Raw genomic sequence first — 20,371 nt, forward strand, 5'->3', positions numbered from 1 at the left:
CGTTGAAATTTCTATTCAATTTTTCTTTTCTTTCCAACTCTAGGGAGGTTAGCCACAGTGCCATTGGCTTTACATTTATTGATGACACTGCGCACGGTTGACACAGGAACATTCAGGTCTTTGGAGATGGACTTGTAGCCTTGAGATTGCCCATGCTTCCTCACGATTTTGCTTCTCAAGTCTTTAGACAGTCTTCTTTCTTTTCGCCATGGTCAATATCAGACACAGGACAGAGGTTGAGTCACCTTTAATCCATTTTAACTGGCTGCAAGTGTGATTTAGTTATTGCCACCATCTGTTATGTGTCACAGGTGTGACCTGTATTATAGTATTTATTGTATTATATGATGAACATGACGTGCTTTTATTTTGAAATGTTCACCGGAAGTGCGCTTGCTAAACTGCTAACCGTACGCCTTAACATCCGCAAAAAAGCACTTTTCGTGATTGCTTGTGGTGTCACTAATACAGGAAGCTGCTTTTAAATGTTCTTGCAAAAGCGTCAATGTCATATTGCTGTCAAAGTTTTCAACAAGTCACTAGAAAGGCTCTTTTTTCAAATATCCTTTAATGCTACAGAAATCTTTTGGCTTGTTTTGTCACGGAAGTAAGTGTGTGGGTCCTTGGTGCCTTAGCAAGACCAATACCATTTGGTTCTTGGACATGTAGCTGAGAGACAGCTACGAAAGCTTTCTAAGATATCTCAAAGGGCTTTTCATTTCAACACTTAAAGCCTCACCTGTTTGGGTCAGCCTTTGTAATGTCAATCCGGGGGAGGGAAGCAATAGGTAGACTTGTTGGCCTGGCGTGAGTCATTGGGTCCTCCTCTGGGGAGAGCAAACTTCCCCTTTCCTGCTCCTTCTCAGCCTGTCGCCATGACAACGGAGGCAGTTGCAAGTTGCCGGAAAAACGCCGATGTACTTTACACACTTCTACGGCGAGGGTGCTGCCCGAGGGAAATTGTGACAAAGAAGGATCCTTCTTCTCCTGATAGTAAAATGAGAAGAAAACAGCAGTTGAGTGCTTTTGATACTAAAATGCACCGGAAAAAAAGTTATATTTCGAAATGGAAATACTAGTAGGTGTAACCCTTCTATTGTGTTAGAAATTAGCCTGCATTTTGGCTAGTGGATCAAAATTGATCCGTGATTTAACTCAGCCTAAAAATACTAAACCTTTGCAGTATATTGTTTTTGGGTCAAGATTGACCAGTTTTCAAGGTTGAGCATGTCAATAGTACCACATACAGTGGGGAGAGCAAGTATTTGATACACTGCCAATGGGTTTTCCCATTGACTGTGTATCAAATACTTGTTCTCCCCACTGTATGTCTGCATACCCAAATTTGAAATAAAAAATATATATATACACAGTCAAAGGTATGAAATAGATGTGATGTAGAAAATATTTAACATCATGAATTTTTAATTCTCAAAATTAGTATAATTAAAGGAGCAAGGAAGTCATGCTCCTCTCTTATTGTGCTGACTTTGCAGCACTTTCTTGGAAATGCGATGAGCCTGATATATTGTGCCTGTTTTGGAGACAACGGTATCAAATTACTTGCATCCAAAGCAAAAAGAGAAAATTGAGCCTTGGGATACAATTGATGTTTCCTGAAATATTTTTTCCACTACGAACCAGTATTAAAAACAACATGCAGTATACTTGAAAAATATCCTCATTAACATTTCATTGTGGCACAGGAGAATTCTATCTAATTGACTATTGACGGCGAACATTACATTAAAATTCTAGTATTTCATTGCTCTCTTGGTTAAAATGGCAGCCACAGGAGAAAACATTGCAGTTTTACTTGAAGTACTGTCCTGTGTTTCCGTATATTAGGAGTTTGAATGACAACTTTTGTATTTGGTTGCGTGAAATACAAACATCCAAACATTGGGCTTCAATACAAATGTGGTTATGAAAGGAACAGAACAAAGATGAAAAGTAGAATAAGCATACTTAAAACAAAGTGAAGCAAAGTGTAGGCAAAGTAGATGATTTCTCAATGAAGATGAAAGTGCTTTCGAAGCAAAAACCTCTTTGGGATAGTTTCAAGTCCAACATAATTTTTTTTTAGAAATAACGTAAAAATGAATGTAGTGAGGCTGAAAGAGGATGCTCCAATGTGGTGCCCCAATATATGAACACTTCAATTGCAGAGGAGATATTCTGCATACAACACTGGCAAGCAAATACAACAAGGAATTTGTGCTAGAAAAAGAAATAGATATGGTAAATAGACATGTGCCGATTAACAATTTCAAGGTATACCGTGGTTTGAAAACAACAAGTTTCAAAACCGCAAAAAATTTCCGTCATACCGTCCCTAAAGTATTAGCTATTTTTTATGTTAAAAAAAATACATGGAGAAATCCATCGCTTAAAGCTGCAAGGCTCAACCCTCCCCCACCGGTTGTTGCTAAGTGTCCGTGAGTCAGCTGTGCTACACGATGGCTGGAGCAAGTGAAACTCCTGAACTTTTTATCCCCCCATCGAAGAAAACAAAATCGCTGGTATGGGAATACTTCGGCTACAGAAAAGCTACAGACGGCCGCAAATTAGAGGAGGGCCAACCGACATGTAAAACATATTTGCGGAGGGTAGCTGCTGAGGAAGCAATACCGCCAATATGATTTCGCACTTATAAAAAATTAAAGGTTAGTAAGCACTGTCATGAACGTTTCCCACCAGCTATGAGAGTCAGTGTGTCTAGCGGTGGTAAAGCATGCAGTGTTTTTTCTCTCTGACAACTGTCTGTGTTGAGAAAGAGAGGTTTTGTATCATGTATACATGATACAAGTCAAACACATGTGCTTTTTATTAGGGCTGTCAAACAATTAAATATTTTAATCTAGTTAATTACAGCTTAATTAATTAATCGTAATTAATCAATTCAAACATCTATAAAATATGCCATATTTTTCTGTAAATTACTGTTGGAATGGAAAGATAAGACACAAGACGGATATATACATTCAACATACGGTACATAAGTACTGTATTTGTTTATTTTAACAATAAATCAACAAGATGGCATTAACATTAGTAACATTCTGTTAAAGCGATCCATGGATAGAAAGACTTATGGTTCTTAAAAGATAAATGTTATTTACAAGTTATAGAAATTTTATATTAAAACCCCTCTTAATGTTTTCGTTTAATAAAATTTGTAAAATTTTCAATCAAGAAATAAACTAGTAGCTCGCCATTGTTGATGTCAATAATTACACAATGCTCATGGTGCTGAAACCCATAAAATCAGTCGCACCCAAGCGCCAGCAGAGGGCGACAAAACACCAAAAAACACGAGTAACAAGTGGACATTACACTGTGCTGTCATTTTAATCTGTTTGAGCATGGCTTGTGTGTTAAATTCGTAAAATATTTTAACGTAATTAATTTAAAAAAAGAATTAATTATTATAATTTTGACGCCCTACTTTTTATAGAAAATAATTATTTTTGTTCTGATGGTAATAATGTTGAGCTTTGACTGTGGGTTTAGGCTCACCTGAAAGACTGAAAGCCTTTATTTTATGTATTTTAACCTAACATTATATAGTATTTTTCGGACTAAAAGCCGCTACTTTTTTCTCGCCGTTTCTACCCTGCGGCTTTTATAAGGAAGTGGCTTATTCATAGATTTTTTTTTTTTTTTTTTTTTTTGACAAATGAGTTTCATATTTTCCTGTTATTTTTTTTTTAAATTAGATAATTAGACATATTTTAAAAGAATGGCTTTCCAAATTTTGCCATGACATAGCTCTTAGCCGCTACACTAGCACGAATAAAGCTTGCCAGAAGCTCGTCAGACTTACTCAAAAACCCAGGATTTTATAGATGCATATGACTCCTTCTGATACTACACTGCTATCCATAATTACTGGCACCCATGAAAAAGATGTGTTTTTTAAGCTTCTAATATATATATATATATATATATATATATATATATATATATATATATATATATATATATATATATATACATTTATTTAAAAAAAAAAAAACATTTTTTTTTAATTCAAATAATATGGGACCTTAATGGAAAAGCAGAGGAAAAATCCAATTTCAATACAATTGCATTCATTCAGTGGGGAAAAAATCCCACATAAAGAAAAAAATATTTGACATCAAATAATGTGTGTCACAATTATTAGCACCCCTGGTGTTAATACTTTGTACAACCCCTTTTGCCAACAAAACAAGGTCTGAGGACTGAGATGGCCATGGGAGGAGCTTTATTTTGTGTCTGGTGAACCATTTCTGTGTAGATTTGGCCATATGTTTAGGGTCATTGTCTTGCTCAAAGACCCAGTGACGACCCATCTTCAGCTCTTGGGCAGAGCCAACAGATTTTGATTTAAAGTGTCCTGGTATTTCAAAGCATTCATGATGCCATGCACCCTAACAAGGTTCCCAGGGCCTTTGGAAGCAAAACAGCCCCACAGCATCACTGACCCACCCCCATACTTCACAGTGGGTATGATGTGCTTTTCAGCATGCGCATCGTGGCACGCCAGACCCACTTAGAGTGTTTGTTGCCAAAAAGCTCAATCTTGGTCTCATCTGACCAAAGCACACGGTCCCAGTTGTATTTTTGTGTTTGAAATACCAGGACATTTTAAATCAAAATCTGTTGCCCTCTGCCCGAAAGCTGAAGATGGGTCGTCAGTGGGTCTTTCAGCAAGACAATGACCCTAAAAATATGGCCAAATCTACACAGAAATGGTTCACCAGACATAAAATCAAGCTCCTCCCATGGCCATCTCAGTCCCCAGACCTTGTTTGGTTGGCAAAAGGGGTTGTACAAAGTATTAACACCAGGGGTACTAATAATTGTGACACACATTATTTGATCTCAAATAATTTATTCTTTATGTGGGATTTTTTTCCCCATTGAATGAATGCACTTGTATTGAAGGTTGGATTTTTCTCTTTTTTTCCATTAAGGTCCCATATTATTTGAATTAAAAAAAAATTATTAGAAGCTAAAAAACAAATTTTTTTCAGGGGTGCCAATAATTATGGAGGGCACTGTATATGCTGCTACAAAAGAACTATTTTAAATGGATGGGCATCCAGTATTTGCTACTACAAGAGAACGCGATGCTAGTGTTGATTAGCTGTTTTCAACTGGCACTCGGAGAACTTTATTGCCACAGTATGCTCCAACAAAATTGCTATATAAGGACTAGCGCTAGATGTTAACCATTTTTAAGAGGATTTTATCCACTTCAAGTTTAGAAGGCAAGATTATGTATCTTTGCAAATGTAGTGACCGTTTTTTTTTTTTTAAGTTAGTTTGTTTTTAAGCATTCAGACAACAAAGGTTGGTGATGTTGATGCGTGTTTATTTGGTTAATAAATATATTTTTGATCAATCGAATATTTCTGTGCAACATCTCTGTAATATCCAATGTTAAGATATGGACACCTGTGGCTTATAGCCAAGTACGGCATATATGTGGATATAGTTCTACATTTTTATGAAATTTGGCAGGTGCGCTTTATAGTCCAGAAATTAAGGTACTTATGTTACAATTTGCTAATATGTTTTGAAAAATAAAAATCCTGTTCAATAGAAAAAAGTTTCTTTTTTTTAAACCCAGATATCTCAAAGTAACACATTTTAGAGCTGTAACTGCAATACCATGAAATCTTGATATTTTGGCCTAAGGTTATCATACCATCAGAATATCATTTTGGTACATGCCTAGTAAATACAGAGAGTCTGATGGGAGCCAGACACAGTAGGTAATTAAAGCACGTTATTTTGGACAATGTCAAAGTCAATGATCTGATCAGCCATTGCAATGATAAAAAGAGGAGAAGAGAAGAAACATGCGCTTCTCTGTCAGAACTTTCGTTTTTCCTCTCGTGTTTCCATTCAATCTGTGCCCGAAATGACATCCTGACGTGGGCTGTCTTCTAACACCCTTTGTCCTCTTCCCACCTCACTCAATCGTCTCCATAACACGCTCCTTCGCACACTTCACAACTGTGTGGTTGTTTGTACAGTCATCTTTTTGAGTCACAAACCGACTGACTTGTACAGGCTAAGTGCATCCTAAAACTGCATCCATGGGAAATAGAATGACAACACACATTTGGATTCATAATGAAACGAAAACAGAACGGGTCTTGTAATAAAAAACCCCACTGGATTTAATGGTAAGAATCAATACTTACATCTGCCGATGTTACACCTTGGACACTGCGGCTTTTTTTCATCGTGAGCCACTTTCAGGACCACGGCATTGAAAATATTATCAGCAAATCTGCACATAGGGAGTAGGAAAAAAACTGCAGTTAGCTATTGCGCTTGCTAGTGACCCCATGCCACCTACAATATTGAGAAACAATATTGGCAGACCACACTAGACAGTTATAGACAAGTTTGTGGTGGAATATGATGCAACATTGGTGTTCAGCAGCAAGAACAGCGTCTAGTGGAGCGAAACGAAAATGGAAACAATTTAATGTCTTAACTAATAAAATAAATGTATAGATGGAAAACCATTTGTAATATTTCTATTTTCACTGAATTGACTTATTAAAATCGTTGTTGTAAATAACAACGATTGTTTGCAACTTTATATAATTAAAAACTGAAATGAAGATTGTGTGAACCGTAATTTTCGGACTATAAGCTTTTAAACTTAAAAACTTAAACTTTTTTTCCTTCATTTGGAATCCTGCGGCTTATAGTCCAGTGCGGCTTATTTGTCGATTTATTTGGGTTAATAGGTAACACTTTTTTTTTTTTTGACAGTCGCGTCATTAGACATCATGAGCATTACTGAATGCTTATGACAGATGTCATGAAGAGTCATCCGGCAAATTATGTCACTAACTCCATTTATGTCCAGCTCGGATCTTTTACATCCACTCAAAAGTGAGATAATTTGAGGGATAACACTAAATGACATATGCTTATGACAGTGTCATAATTATGATTTTCTAGTGACAGTCTTTTTGTCGCCACTGTCAAATAAAATGTTAACAAATACTACAACGAGCAATTATTGAAACAACTGGAATTTATTTACATCCGTAGCACTGCAATGCATGCTAGGAGGCATGCTGGACAACAACAGTGTTGACAGCAGTTGGCAGCAGAGGTCGAGTGTCTCCCCCAAGGGAGCAGTGATGTCCATATGAATCTACTTGAAGCAAAGAAGATTTGCAGCCAATTGGTTCAAAGCTTCATGGTGGTTCATTTGTTCTTATGATAGTCGTATGATCAAATAAAGTGTTACCGGTTAATATCTTTTGGGGTAAATATCTCATAATACAGTGAGGACAGCTGCGGCTTATTGTCCAGTGCGGCATATCTATGAAAAAATGTCGTTTTGGTGTCAAATTTGGTGGGTGGCGGCTTGTGGTCAGGTGCGCCTTATAGTGATTGGTATGTAGAGCTAAATGCAATTGTGCTTTGAATACTAAAGGATGATGGACATGAAAACAGACCACACATCAGCATGTTACCTCTGTCATGTTTTGATTGCATTCAGGCATTAATTGGCTGCAATTAACGGCAAGAGACATTCAATCCATTTAAGCTTAGAGGGCTGACAGTGATGGATTGGACACATATTGCCAACACAGGCAGCCGCTGAGTTAATTGTGCCTACTGGCCATGAAAGTAAGGCTCAAGCTCATCAATTATAAACTAACCACAGTTAGATACTAACCAAAAGGCAGACATGAGTGACTAATCCTTGTGACAGAAATGGATCAATATTTTCCACTCTTGCCCTCCATCCACATTACATCAGTGCCTATCCCAGCTGACTTTGGGCAACAAGGGAGCACACCTTGAGCTAGTCTTATCGAGCAGTGCATATACAGTATTGTATATATTGCAGTATGTGCATGAGTCATTATAGGGTTTTACTAATTTCTATCATGAAGATGTACGGATGGATTTTACACTGCATGTAAACCCTGCAAAATTTCATGTCCATGTTGGCTTTCTGTGTCTCTACAAATAATTGGTTGTTGATGGAGATGTCGTTAGCAGAATGCAGAGGGGCATGAAGTGGCACTTGAGATGCTGCTCGCAAAGTGGTTTGTTAGGATTTTGATTCGAACATCAAGGACTGTTGTGTGTAGGTGCTCCAAAACAAACGCTCTTGATTTCTCCTAATGTTGCGTTGATCAAACCAGCTTTTACTGCTGCGTAAAAATAAAACCAATCAAAGTATGCGTGAAAAACCTGCGGTACAACACATACACCATCATAAACTCTTGTTTCTGTAAAATAGAAAGCTGTGAAAAGCAGCGTAAATGGATGGCATACATCTAGAAATCACACAATGCATCCTTTTATGATAGCACAACAAAGAAGGCTTATGAAATCCAAAATTAAATTGGTGAATTGCATTATGCTTATTCAATCAAAGTATACAATGGGAGCATTCAATGCTCACACAAATACCATGATGGATTTCAAATTGACAGTCCTTTGCTTACATCACTATCTATGCCTGAATCTAAATAATAAAAGACTTTTAGGATGAACAAACCACATTAAGTCCAAAAGGCATATTCACTTCTACCGAGTGGGAATAAATAATACAGCTACGTCTTCAATATCTACGTATTTAATACCAGTCGAGCAATGAAGTCAACTTGACGCAACAGCAGTGGAGTAGATATAATTTAAACCATATCTTCTTCCTCATAAAACTGCCATATTTGGGAATGTGGGAGGAAGTCAGAACACTGACAATAAACCACAAAAAAAACATGAGGAGAATATGCAAAAGTTTCTGTTGAGGAAAAAAGCCAAAGGGAGATGTAGAGTATTTCCACAAAGTGCATGGAATAAAATGCATTGATATGGAGTCAAACTGCTGGGAGCCTGCAGAGAAATACATTGTGGTGTCAAGACCTAATGTCTACTTGAACCTCAGATTCTCACATTGTTAGTGGCAAGAATGTCTGAAATTGTTGCTCGTCATGTGTAGCACTACTTGAAACCATAATATCTCTTTCTACAAGTAAAATGGCTCAACTATGGCTGCAACTAACGATTATTTTCATAAACGAGTAATCGGACGATTAATTAAACGATTAATCGGATAAATGTCACTTTTTTCAATTACCTTCACAATTAACCTTGAAGTTGTTTTAGGCATGTTGTTAGTAACAATGAAGACAAAATGGATGACTATTTCCAGGGTTTACCCTACATACAAGAGATTGTGGCGCACCTCCTCAACAAAATAAACGCCGCCACGCCTTGCAAATGAAATGTGTTTTTTGTTTTTAATTTTTTTTACTTGTTTTTTATTGAATTTTCCAAAACCAAACGCACTTGAAATGACAAACACCAAACCAAAACAAAGCACACCAACCCAAAAGAAAAAAAAAAACATAATACATAAATAATACCGCTAATTTACAGCATCATGGCCTGACCTTCAATTTCCCCTTAATCATCTTGTTCACTAGGGGTGCAACGGTTCAGTTAGCCCACGGTTCGGTTTGAACCTCAGTTTTGGGATCACGGTTTCGGTTCGGTTTGCGTTTTGCTTTTTTTTTTTTTTTTTTTTTTTTTTAAACTGCCTTTCTTTTGCTTTTAAAAAAATGAAATAAACACTTAAAATGTAAACATTTTCGACTGTTAAAGTGCCTCTTAGCTCTTTGGCAAGTGTAGTGACTGACTACTGAAATACACACACAGTAGTAAAAAAGTTACTTGGCAAAGTAACTGGTGATACCTTTCATGTTTTTTTTTCATAAAAAAAACAAAAAAACAAAAAAAAAACATAGTAACCTTTGCTATGTTTGGAGGTCATTTAATGTTGTGAATCAACCGTTAAAGTTGATAAAATTGCTCCCGTTTTTGCCTTAGTTCCCTTCCGTCTACTTTCGACACGTGAAAATTTTAAAACTGTTTCATCCTTTAAAGTTAGACTCAAGACAAGATTTTGCTGATTTAGGAGTATTTTGGTTAAAAAGTTGCTTAGGTTCGCTCGGAAGGTTTACTACAACAGAGCCTTTCTGAGAAGTTTACTGCTCTAAAATGGCGGCTGTTTGCTAACGCTACCGGGTGTCATTTCGCTTGTAGTTCTATATCCAAGAGATATCTAGGCGTAGATTGTATGATGTCGGCCAGTCAGGAAATATTGGAGCCGCCTAGCATCGCGTTTGCTACAGCGTCTCAACAAACACTCTTCCCTCTCCGTGTCTGACTTTTCTCGTGTCATTCAAGTATTAACAAACATTGGCTCCTTGCAGAAACGGTGACCAAATCCGAACGGATGAAAAAAAACAAAAACGCAATGCACGAAAAACGTGCAGATTTTAAACGTAACGGACGGCGTACACATTTAAAAATCAGTGTTCACTTGTACAAATTACGACGAGACCGTACAACTTGACAGGTATGAATTATAGTGTACCGTCACAGTTAGGTAGTAGCACTCTGTAGCACGGGACGTCCAACTATCAGCGGTCAGGGCGAAACTATGTGCTTTCGCGAAATCATCTTCGATGGCTTTGCGTGCCATTTCATAAATGTCGGGGATTATGTTGTGGGCGAAATATGTCCGCGAGGGAACAATGTAACGCGGGTCAAGCGTTGCAGTTAAATTAACGAAGCCCGCATCTTCAACCACGGAATATGGTTGCATGTCTTTTGCAATGCACATCCCCACTGCGTGAGTTATTTTCTTGTGTTTTTCTGGCTTTTGGAACGCCTCTTCTATAGACCCGTGTGTTTTCACCAGTGTTGTTAATAACGGCGTTACAATATAACGGCGTTACTAACGGCGTTATTTTTTTCAGCAATGAGTAATCTAATTAATTACTTTTCTCATCTTGGCAACGCCGTTACCGTTACTGAGGCGGGAAAGGCGTGCGTTACTATGCGTTACTAAGTTGGTTGAATAAAAAAAGTCAGAGAGAAACGGACTCACGGGGACGAGAGCAGAGCAGCAGTGGGGAAGACGCCGTTGCAACCGCGATGCTAGGTGGCTCCAATAATACCTGACGCCTACGCCCACATGACACGGTAGATATCATATTATAGAACTAGATACAAAAACTGACACAGCTGCATTGCCAACATGTTTTAAGGACTACATGCGTTAGTAAACAGCCGCCATCTTAAAGCAGTAGACCTCTCATTAAGTCCCTGATGTAGAGATCCTTCCTAGCGAACCTAAGTTTTTTTTTTTTTTTTTTGTTAAATCTAAAATGCTTCTAAATCGGCAAAATCTTAACTTAAATCTATCTTTAAATGATGAAACAGTTTTAAAACTTACACATGTTTAAAGTAGACAGAAGGGAACTAATGCAATAACGGGAGCAATTTTAACAACTTTAACGGTTGATTCACAACTTTAAATGACTTCCACACATAGCAAAGGTTACTAGCTAGTTATCGCAATACCCTTGTGTCTAGTTAAGTGGAGGGTAAAGAATTGGGCCAGGGCCAATTGTCCCCCAAATCCTTTAAACTTCACATTGTGTGACCTGTTTTTTTTGTTTGTTTGTTTGTTTTTTGTTGTTGTTTGTTTTTTTTTTGAGGAAAAAAAAATTATCACTAGTTACTTTGCCAAGTAACTAATTACTCTTACATTCAGGTAACTGAGTTACTAACGCAATTACTTTTTGGGAGAAGTAATTTGTAACTGTAATTAATTACTATTTTAAAGTAAAATTAACAACACTGGTTTTCACTGGTGTCATCTTCGGGGTTGTCCTGCTCTGAGAAAGCGATGTCTGTGGGTGATGCCGGATGAGGTGCTGACTGCTGACTCATGTTAGAAGTGTTGCCGTTAGCATAGGGAACAAGCGCTGAGCAATGCTTGCAAATTGTTTTATATTTTTTTCAATATTTTCTCTCCGTCTGCATTGTAGTCCACGGGGAAACCGAATTGTTGCCACACCGCAGATTTGATAGAAGCCGGTGCTTCCTCAAAATTCGGTCTGTCGACTCCTCCGCTCGCCATAAATTTTTTTGTTTTCTTTCTTGTTTCACTTTCACCTCGCTCGTAAGCGAGAGAGGGCGTTACTCGGCTCCTATTACACAGGTGCTTGACAGCGATTGGACATTTACTCGCGGGGCGGGAATTTCTCCACAGCTGCGCTTCACAGTCACACACAGGCACACAGAGTTTGACCAATTCATTCCACAAGCGTTCGGAATAAATTACTGTAATTGCAAAACCAAAAAGGTGCGGTTCAAAAAGGCGTATTGAACTGTACAGGGCGAACCGTACGGTTCGGTTTTGAACCGCAAACCGTTGCACTGCTATTGTTCACATGTCAAAGTTCTTTAATATCATATTAAATTGGTGTCCTATTTTTCCTTTCTAAAGTCTTTCCATTTCTTCCATTTGTCTTTGAATTGTCTTTCTTGTATTCGTAGTCTAAATGTAATTCTCTCTATTTCACATATTTCCTCCACTCTTTAATTTTTTTTAAGGCTGTTTCAAACTAGCGGCAGCTGAGTCTGAAGGGTTCAGCGACAACCTATTCATTGTGTATTGCAATGCCCGTAACTATGCACGGCCCCCTTAAGATAAGATCGGACTGGGAAGCTGTGACGCAGGGGGAAGAAGTAGGAAGAATGGGAGAACGGGCTAGATAGCGAGAGATAGCGGTCGCATGTCGCAACAGTTCGCTGTTATTTTGTTATTGTTTTTCTTTATTATTGTTACCACAGTAAAGTGGGTAAACCAATACAGACTCCTCTCCTCCTTCCCCATAACCGGGGCATTACAGTAGTTTGGATCGGACTTTTCGGCGAAAGGGAGCGGTGGACGACCGTTTGGACTGAAGACTAAGTTTGAATGAATTTGCACTGAGAGGGGCGGCCCAAAATAGAGCGCCGCCGCTAATTATGAAGGCTGATTATGTATTTGTAGACAACTTAGTCATTTTAAAAGTAGGCTAATACAGCTAATATCGATGCATATAGCCGGTATTGCTTTCATTATCAGGCTTATACAAAGCTTTTAATTTTTTGCGGCTCCAAACATACTGTATCAGTTTTTTTTTTTTTTTTGTCAAATATGGCTCTTTCAACATTTTGGGTTGCCGATCCCTGGCCTAAGAGATGTAAGTCATACTATTGCTACGAGAAAAAAAGTCGTATTATCACGGAAGGTAACGTAGCTGTTTTCAGCTACACATTTTAGGTACATATACCGTAACAGAGAGCTACGACACTAGCCTGACTAATTAAATATTTCAAATACAGTGGTACCTCTACATATGAAGTTAATTCGTTCCAGGACCTTGTTTGTAAGTCGAAATGGTCATATGAAGAGCAGGATTTTCCCATAAGAATACATTATAATTCCAATAAGTCGTTCACAGCCCAAAACCTACACTAAATCTGTTAAAAAAGCCAGGTTGTTTTAAAGTTACCTGTTTTGGATCCCCCTGGTGGTGAGTTGCAATTTGTTATTTTTCTGATCAGGCATATTTTGGCCACCTAAAGAGACCTACGTTCTCATAGAAAGAAAATAAAGAGGCAACGTGTTGATGAAGAGAAAGTTTGGTCTGATTAATTCGGGATGGGCATCATTATTGTTCTAACCGGACTATCTGCAGTGGTATCCATTGTTCTAGTCAGACCAGCTCAGTGCGTCTTTACAAAATCATTAATAACTACTGCTGTTACTATTGCAAAAAGCAATTACAAGAGCAAAACAAATACATAATGTATTTTGCGTAGTGTACCTGAACGCACCGCGGGGCTGACGGCACAGTGAGAGAGTGCAGTTGACTTTCTCTTTTCACGTCCTGTTGTTGCTATCAGTTGGCGACGCGTGTTGTGTTTCACAAGTTCTGAAATAAATGACTAACAACCTGACGGAGCTGGTGATCTCTTTGGCGATGGTACCAGTATAATAATTGTCACCTTAACGTATACAGACTGGCGAACAGAGGTCGGAGGAGTATTGTCAAGTAGTTCATGGAGGTGCACCCCACGCTCATATATTTCTATTATTCCATCTTCATTTCATTGGTAAGCCTCGCCTTTTTTTCTTTTTTCATCACCTGCTTTAACATTTTTGGAACCCACATTGATTTCTCTCACGACAAAATCCGCCGTGCGTCAGTCTTGCTGGAAAACAATTGAAATTACGACACTGTCATGAATCGTCGTATTTTGAGCATTTCGTCAGATGTAGAAACAAGTAGAGTGTCAAATTTACGTCGGATGTCGAAAAGATCGTGTGTCGAAGCGATCGTATGTCGATGTACCACTGTATATCTTTCTTATGGTTCTTCTTAAAAAAAAATTGCCGTGGCACGACATGGTGAGGCCGTCCGACTCCGATGCAGCCCACCACCACAGCCTCAAAATATCCTAGGGGAAACCCTGATTTCCATCAAAAATATTGTATTACAGCTTCCTGACTTAATTGCAGTCTGCAACTGTATTGATTATCAATTCGTTGGCAACTAATTTATTAATTGATTTTAATTGATTTGTTGTTGCAGCCTTATTAAGAAGCTTAGACTGTAAGATGTCCGAAAATTAGAAAAAATGTGAATTGCTGTTTTCCAAAATAAAAGATTTTTGTTCATGTCCTACTTTGACCAAACAAAAATATAATGAAGAAATCTGATAATATTCTCAACTAAGAAGTTATATGTAGGTTATAGTTTCAAGAATTTAGACAAGTTTAAAATCAAGAATGTACTAAATGATTAATTAGTTATCAAAATAGTTGTCGATTAATTGCTGCATCTCAAGGCTCAACACTAACATTAGAACACACAAAAATATTATATTTTATGTGTATATATATTTTATATATATTCAGGGTGATCCAAAAAAATTAACAGTTAGTAACCAAATTGTTGAACCCGTTGTACTGATAATAGCAGTCAGAGTAAAATTTGAAGAAAGAAAATTAATTCTCAAATGCTACTGGAAGTATGAAAATGCAATTCAAGTGTGAACATGACATGTTATCAGCTGCAAAAGGGTGTATACATTTTTAGGACACCCTGGAAAATTCAAAACTGTACTAGGAATACAAATTTCTGACTTAATGTTAACGTAACTACACCTACGATGTTATTGATTTTTTAAGATTTTGCTTTATTGGTATTTACCGGTACTTGGTTATCTAGTTTTCACGAAGGGTTCTTCGTAGCAGATTGAACTTTCTTTTCTAAATTTGTCAGTGAATAATGCATAAAGTGTAATGAGAAAATTTAAGCATGAGCAGGAGGTGGGTAATAATGAAAATGTACAAAGCTGAGTCAAATTAAGACTGCTCACCCTTGGCAAGTCTGTGCTCTATTGAGTGCCATTTAACATTTTGAAATTCCTCTCACTGACAGCTTGTCAATAAATTACAAGAGCCATGTTAATCACATGCTATCAAAAACAATTGTAGGGCACACCGCTGTGAAACCTACAATATGTACGGTAACTGTAAATTCAAAAGTTTAGGACAGATCGAATGACAGCATGACGGCATTTTAGACCACATGATCCTTGGTTCACAATATCACAGCAAAATCTCCAGTTGTTAATATGCATTGAAGGCACATTAAGTATTCATTAGATTTGGATTGAAATGCGGTTAGTATGGTGTACTGGCTGCTACTCGCCAGAATTAAAAACAGACAATGTGTGTTCTGTTCGCACATGGTGACCTCTTGAATGTCAATAGTTGGCTGTCTCTGTTTGTGCCCTGTGACTGACTGGCGACCTGTTTAGTGGAAGTCTACCTTTCGAGAGCATCCTGCACCCTGCAAAGCTGAATAGGATAAGCAATGGGGAGGGGGGGGGGGGGTGTGGATGAACGGAGATGTCATTGTTCACTCAAGAAGACATTACCAAGAGTATATTCACTTCTTTCAGTATGGTAGATATCCGATTTGAAATTATGTGACTAGAATGATCATGTAAAAAAATGTGTATTAAAACACAAACAACAACTACAAAGGACACAAAGGAATGGCATAGCGCTGATGGAAAAACAGGTGATGACACACATAAGTTGACTCATTGCCAGCCATTGATAGCGGCAGTGCATCTTAGTGGCACATTCTAGAACAGGGTTCTTGCACCCTTTTAAAAGTCAAAATGAATGCTTTTAAAGACTTTTTAGGACCTTTAAAAATATTGAAGACCAGAACATTTTGCAACAATTTCTGACGAAGAAAAAAAGCAATTCTCACTGAAAACACAGAGCTGCTGCCACAGACCACTTGTGCTTTCCTGCTATCATGCGCAAATCGACAGCTTTGACCCCCATTGTCCTAGTGTAGACTTTGCACTAGGGGTGTGAACTGGGAAACTCTGGGTACCTAACGATACGATATAATTTGCAATAACGATAGCGGTGAAAATATCATTCATTAATCGACAACTAATCGATTAGCAAATTAATCGACAGCTATTTTGATAACCAATTAATCATTTAGGACCTTCTTCCCCTTAAACTTGTATAAATTCTTGAAATTAAACACATACATATAACTTCTCAGTTGTACTTGTAAATGTTACCAGATTTCCTCATCATATTTTTGTTAAATCAAAGTAGGACATGAACAAAAATCAGCTTTTAATTTGGAAAACAACAATTCACATTTTCAGTTATTCAATAAATGGGCCTAATATTTCAATTAAAGAAACATGTTTTTTGCAAATAATTTTAACACCATTCTCAATGTTTAAGCCTAGAATTTCCCTGCACCCTGTCTGTGGGGTGCTTTGTGGCAGAAGGAAGATCTACTTAATATTGATTCTTTTTTTTTCTGTTGGGGTGCCCAAATTTGCACCTGTATCATTTTGTTTTGATGCATATTGCACATCTTCAATTATTCTGAGGGTCAGCAACCCGCGGCTCTAGGTGGCTCTTCAGCGCTGCCCTAGTGGCTCCCTGGAGCTTTTTCAAAAATATTTGAAAATGGGAAAAAGATGGGGGAGGGAACTATACTTTTTGTTTGGATATGGTTTCTTTAGGAGAACACCATGAAGCAAACATTCGTCTAATTCATCAATATTGTAATGAGGTTAAACTTAAGGCAGCGTTGTTCAACACAGTATGCGTCGTTCTCTGGGATGCACTGCCAGGAAAATATTTAATCATGAAGGCTCATTATGTATTTGTAGCCATCTTAGTTATTTTGATAGTAGGCCCTATAGGTTAATATAGCTACATACAAAATGTGTTGCCTTTATTATAAGGCTTATATAAAGGCTTTTAATTTTTTGCGGCTCCAGACATACTTGTTTTTTGTTTTTTTTGGTCTAATATGGCTCTTTCCAAATTTTGTGTTGCCGAACCCTGAATTAGTCCAACAGATTTGGTTTCACTTCTGAAATATTACTTTGTCCATTAGTTTTTTCATTCATTCATCTTCCATACCACTATCCTCACAATGGTTGCGGGGGTGCTGAAGCCTATCCCAGCTAACTATAGAGAAGGGTCCAGCTGCGACCCGCAGTACTTGCCTTCCCCCTACTTTCAACGGGTAATCAGATCAAGCTTCATCATCCGCCTTCTACGCACACAGACAAATACAGAGCCTGGGGTGGAACCCTTGATCTCAGAACTGTAAGGCGGATGCGCTAACCACCCGGACACTGTGCAGCTTCCATTAGTGTTTTGATGTGTAAAAATGAAGTTCCTGATTCAAACACCCAAAGATTTGTAAACGAAAATAATAGAAATTGTCAGGGATGCCGCTTCTTTTTTACACCACTGTCTAATTACTTTATAAGCTAAGTTTGTGCTGATAGAAATGAGAGTTTGAATTGCAGACGACAGGATAAAAAAAGTCTTAAACAGCATTATTGTATGAATTAGAATCATATTTTGAAACGATTGGACTATATACAACAATTTGGCAAAGCACAGATGACGAGAAATTAGTCTTTTAATCCACCATTTAGCCACGCCTACCATTATAGAGCTCTAGCGTCCCCAACAGGAGGATGATGACGCCGACAGGGTCATGGTTTCATATGATTTAGAATTCAACCCATGGAGGGGAAATTATTCAGAACGGGGAAAATGCGGCTCTCTACTCCAATATTTTTACAGGATATTCTCTTTATCAAAGTATTTTCCCCCAATTGCTAAATAAATGGTATGGTCATGACAAATAACAGTCTTGTGCTAAATGGAATATGAAATAATAAAAAAGCATTTATTCAGTACGACATGGTAAAATTATTCCATAATGGTCAAAACTTTCGACTTCACCTTTACTGTCGCACCCCCCCGAACAATTTTTTATGCCACTGTAGTAAGTCAGGCTTTTGTCATTTCCCTTCCCCGGGTTCGGAGAATGTAAACAAACCAAGAGGAGTGACAGCTAGCTGACATGCTAACCCGAACCGAGTGACGTCTCAAAGTCTTATTTTCGCTTTTCGAAGTGAAAAATCACACAAAGTTAGCCCGGATCAATTCACACGGCGGTGGGGTTGTCGGTTGTCTTCGCCGATCAGCAACCTGCCCTGTAGCAATCAAGTTACAGCTCGTTCTCCTGCTAAGGACAGGAGAGCTTGCCGGGGAAGCAGCTGGAGAGTACCACCGGACAAACCGGCCGACATCGGATGAGCGCGTAGCTGCCACATGGTCGACACGAGTATGGCGTAAAATAATGGTTTACGACTCGGCGAAGATGTAAACAGAGAGTGGCATGCAGTTGTTGTGCAGCTAACATGGCAGGATGTGTCTGAGGAGAACTTTTCTACATTTTCGTCCATGATCAAAAGTAAGTAAATAGACCTTTATTTTAAGAACGTTTGTAGTATTAATTTTGTAATCGCTGGATTCGCGGCCATTTTTAACAAAAATTTGACAGAACACCGGGCACACGAAGAGGGCAATAAGCAGAGTATAGCACTCTCGGGGCTCGGGGGTGTGCGACAAGCCGCCGGTCGTCAGTTGAGGGGCATTTTCGGTGGACAATCAGCTACAAAATGCAAGCCACCTCCGTATTAAAATGTGTGCCATGATCCCAGTGTTTGACATAATACAAAACATGTTTACTCACTGCCTCGTAACTCCAATGGTCCCACAGTAATAGGGCTTGTTTTGACCAATATCCGCGGTGAACGGAAACCTTTTGAAACCCAAAAAGGCTCACACGCCTCTCCCTTGTGCAGCAACAATTTTCTGCAGCCGTTTGGCTGGCGTGATGTGAAAAATAAACGAATTAATCCGCAAAATCAGCTGAAACCGCAGTCCATTTGCCACTATAAAGCTGCATTGTGAGATGCTGACCCGGGTGACGTCACATTCGCATTCGTCCTAAACCAGACTGAAGCCAGAGGTCACTCATTTTTATGGCGCGGGATTCAAAAATTGAATATATAAAACGATCGCTTCCACACACATGAAATAAACATGATTTTTTTGTGTCATACGCACTTTAAGTCTCTATTTAATTTCTTGATGGGTAGTAATGTACAAAAATACTTTGTGTATAGACTTTTGCACAGCTGATATCTCCCCTTTTTGTGATTTCAACCACTCTTGTGGCATGTGTTGGGACTGTCCTCACAGAAAGGTGGTTGTATTTAGACCAAAGTCTTTTGTTTTGAAGCTGACAACATGGGGGAACCATCCCTGCTAATTTCAAAGCCACTGTAGTTGCCGGTAGTTTAGGTTACTTGCTGATGGTTTCAATAATGAGGAATTTTCAAAGTGATAATGGATGATGAAAAATGATGAGTAGATTTCATTTTTCGCTGTTAGGTTACATCATATAGTACTTGTGTGTGATATATGAAATTGCTCTGAATTTGCCACGCCTTGCAAAATTGGCTAGTACAAGGACTGTGCCTAACTTATGTCAAAGTTCAAGTTATCAGGTCAAATGTCAAGTACATGGAGTTCATGTCATACAGATTATGTACAGAACATTGGATTTAAAAAAAAAAAAGTCTGAGATGTCGCGTCAAACATTTAGAATCCATCATTGTGTTAATGGGCCTAATGATATTTTATTTTACCTTGTAACCTACTTTTTATTTGGAATTTTTGAATATAATAACAAGGGGCATCAATGGTTTTGTGAACCTTGTAGAATGCCAACAAAAATATCTGAAAAAGATTACTCCAGTTTTTTTTCCAAGTGCCAAGTGCTTACTAATGATATGCAGGCTTGTGTCCTGTAAACACACTGGCATGAGAAAATCATCTAAAAATATAATCGGAGGTAATGATGGCCACTTCCCAAAGTGCCAGTCTATGTGGGTTTTTATCACAATATTTACTTCAAAACACAAGTACATCAAAGTTCGTCATAAAACGGTAAGCAAAGTTAATGTAGCAAAACTTTAAAATGCCATACAGTATTAACTGTCCATTTTGTAGTGTTTTATCGGTATGCAGAATAGCCATTGACTTAGA

At 38.1% G+C, this 20,371-nt stretch overlaps 1 protein-coding gene across 1 annotated transcript in view; it reads right to left on the bottom strand.

Moving 5' to 3' along the window:
* LOC130929664 (cAMP-specific 3',5'-cyclic phosphodiesterase 4B-like) overlaps positions 1-20,371 on the bottom strand; it is a 76,799-nt gene that overhangs the window by 56,212 nt on the left and 216 nt on the right. Inside the window, exons 2-3 of the mRNA XM_057857014.1 lie at positions 6,201-6,289; positions 740-987 (exon numbers count right to left, since the gene is read on the bottom strand). Coding sequence (XP_057712997.1) covers positions 740-987; positions 6,201-6,242 — 290 coding nt within the window. The 5' untranslated portion in view covers positions 6,243-6,289. The remainder of the gene's footprint in view (positions 1-739; positions 988-6,200; positions 6,290-20,371) is intronic.

This window comes from Corythoichthys intestinalis, chromosome 14 (genome assembly GCF_030265065.1).
Source record: "Corythoichthys intestinalis isolate RoL2023-P3 chromosome 14, ASM3026506v1, whole genome shotgun sequence".
Taxonomy (NCBI): Eukaryota; Metazoa; Chordata; class Actinopteri; order Syngnathiformes; family Syngnathidae; genus Corythoichthys; species Corythoichthys intestinalis.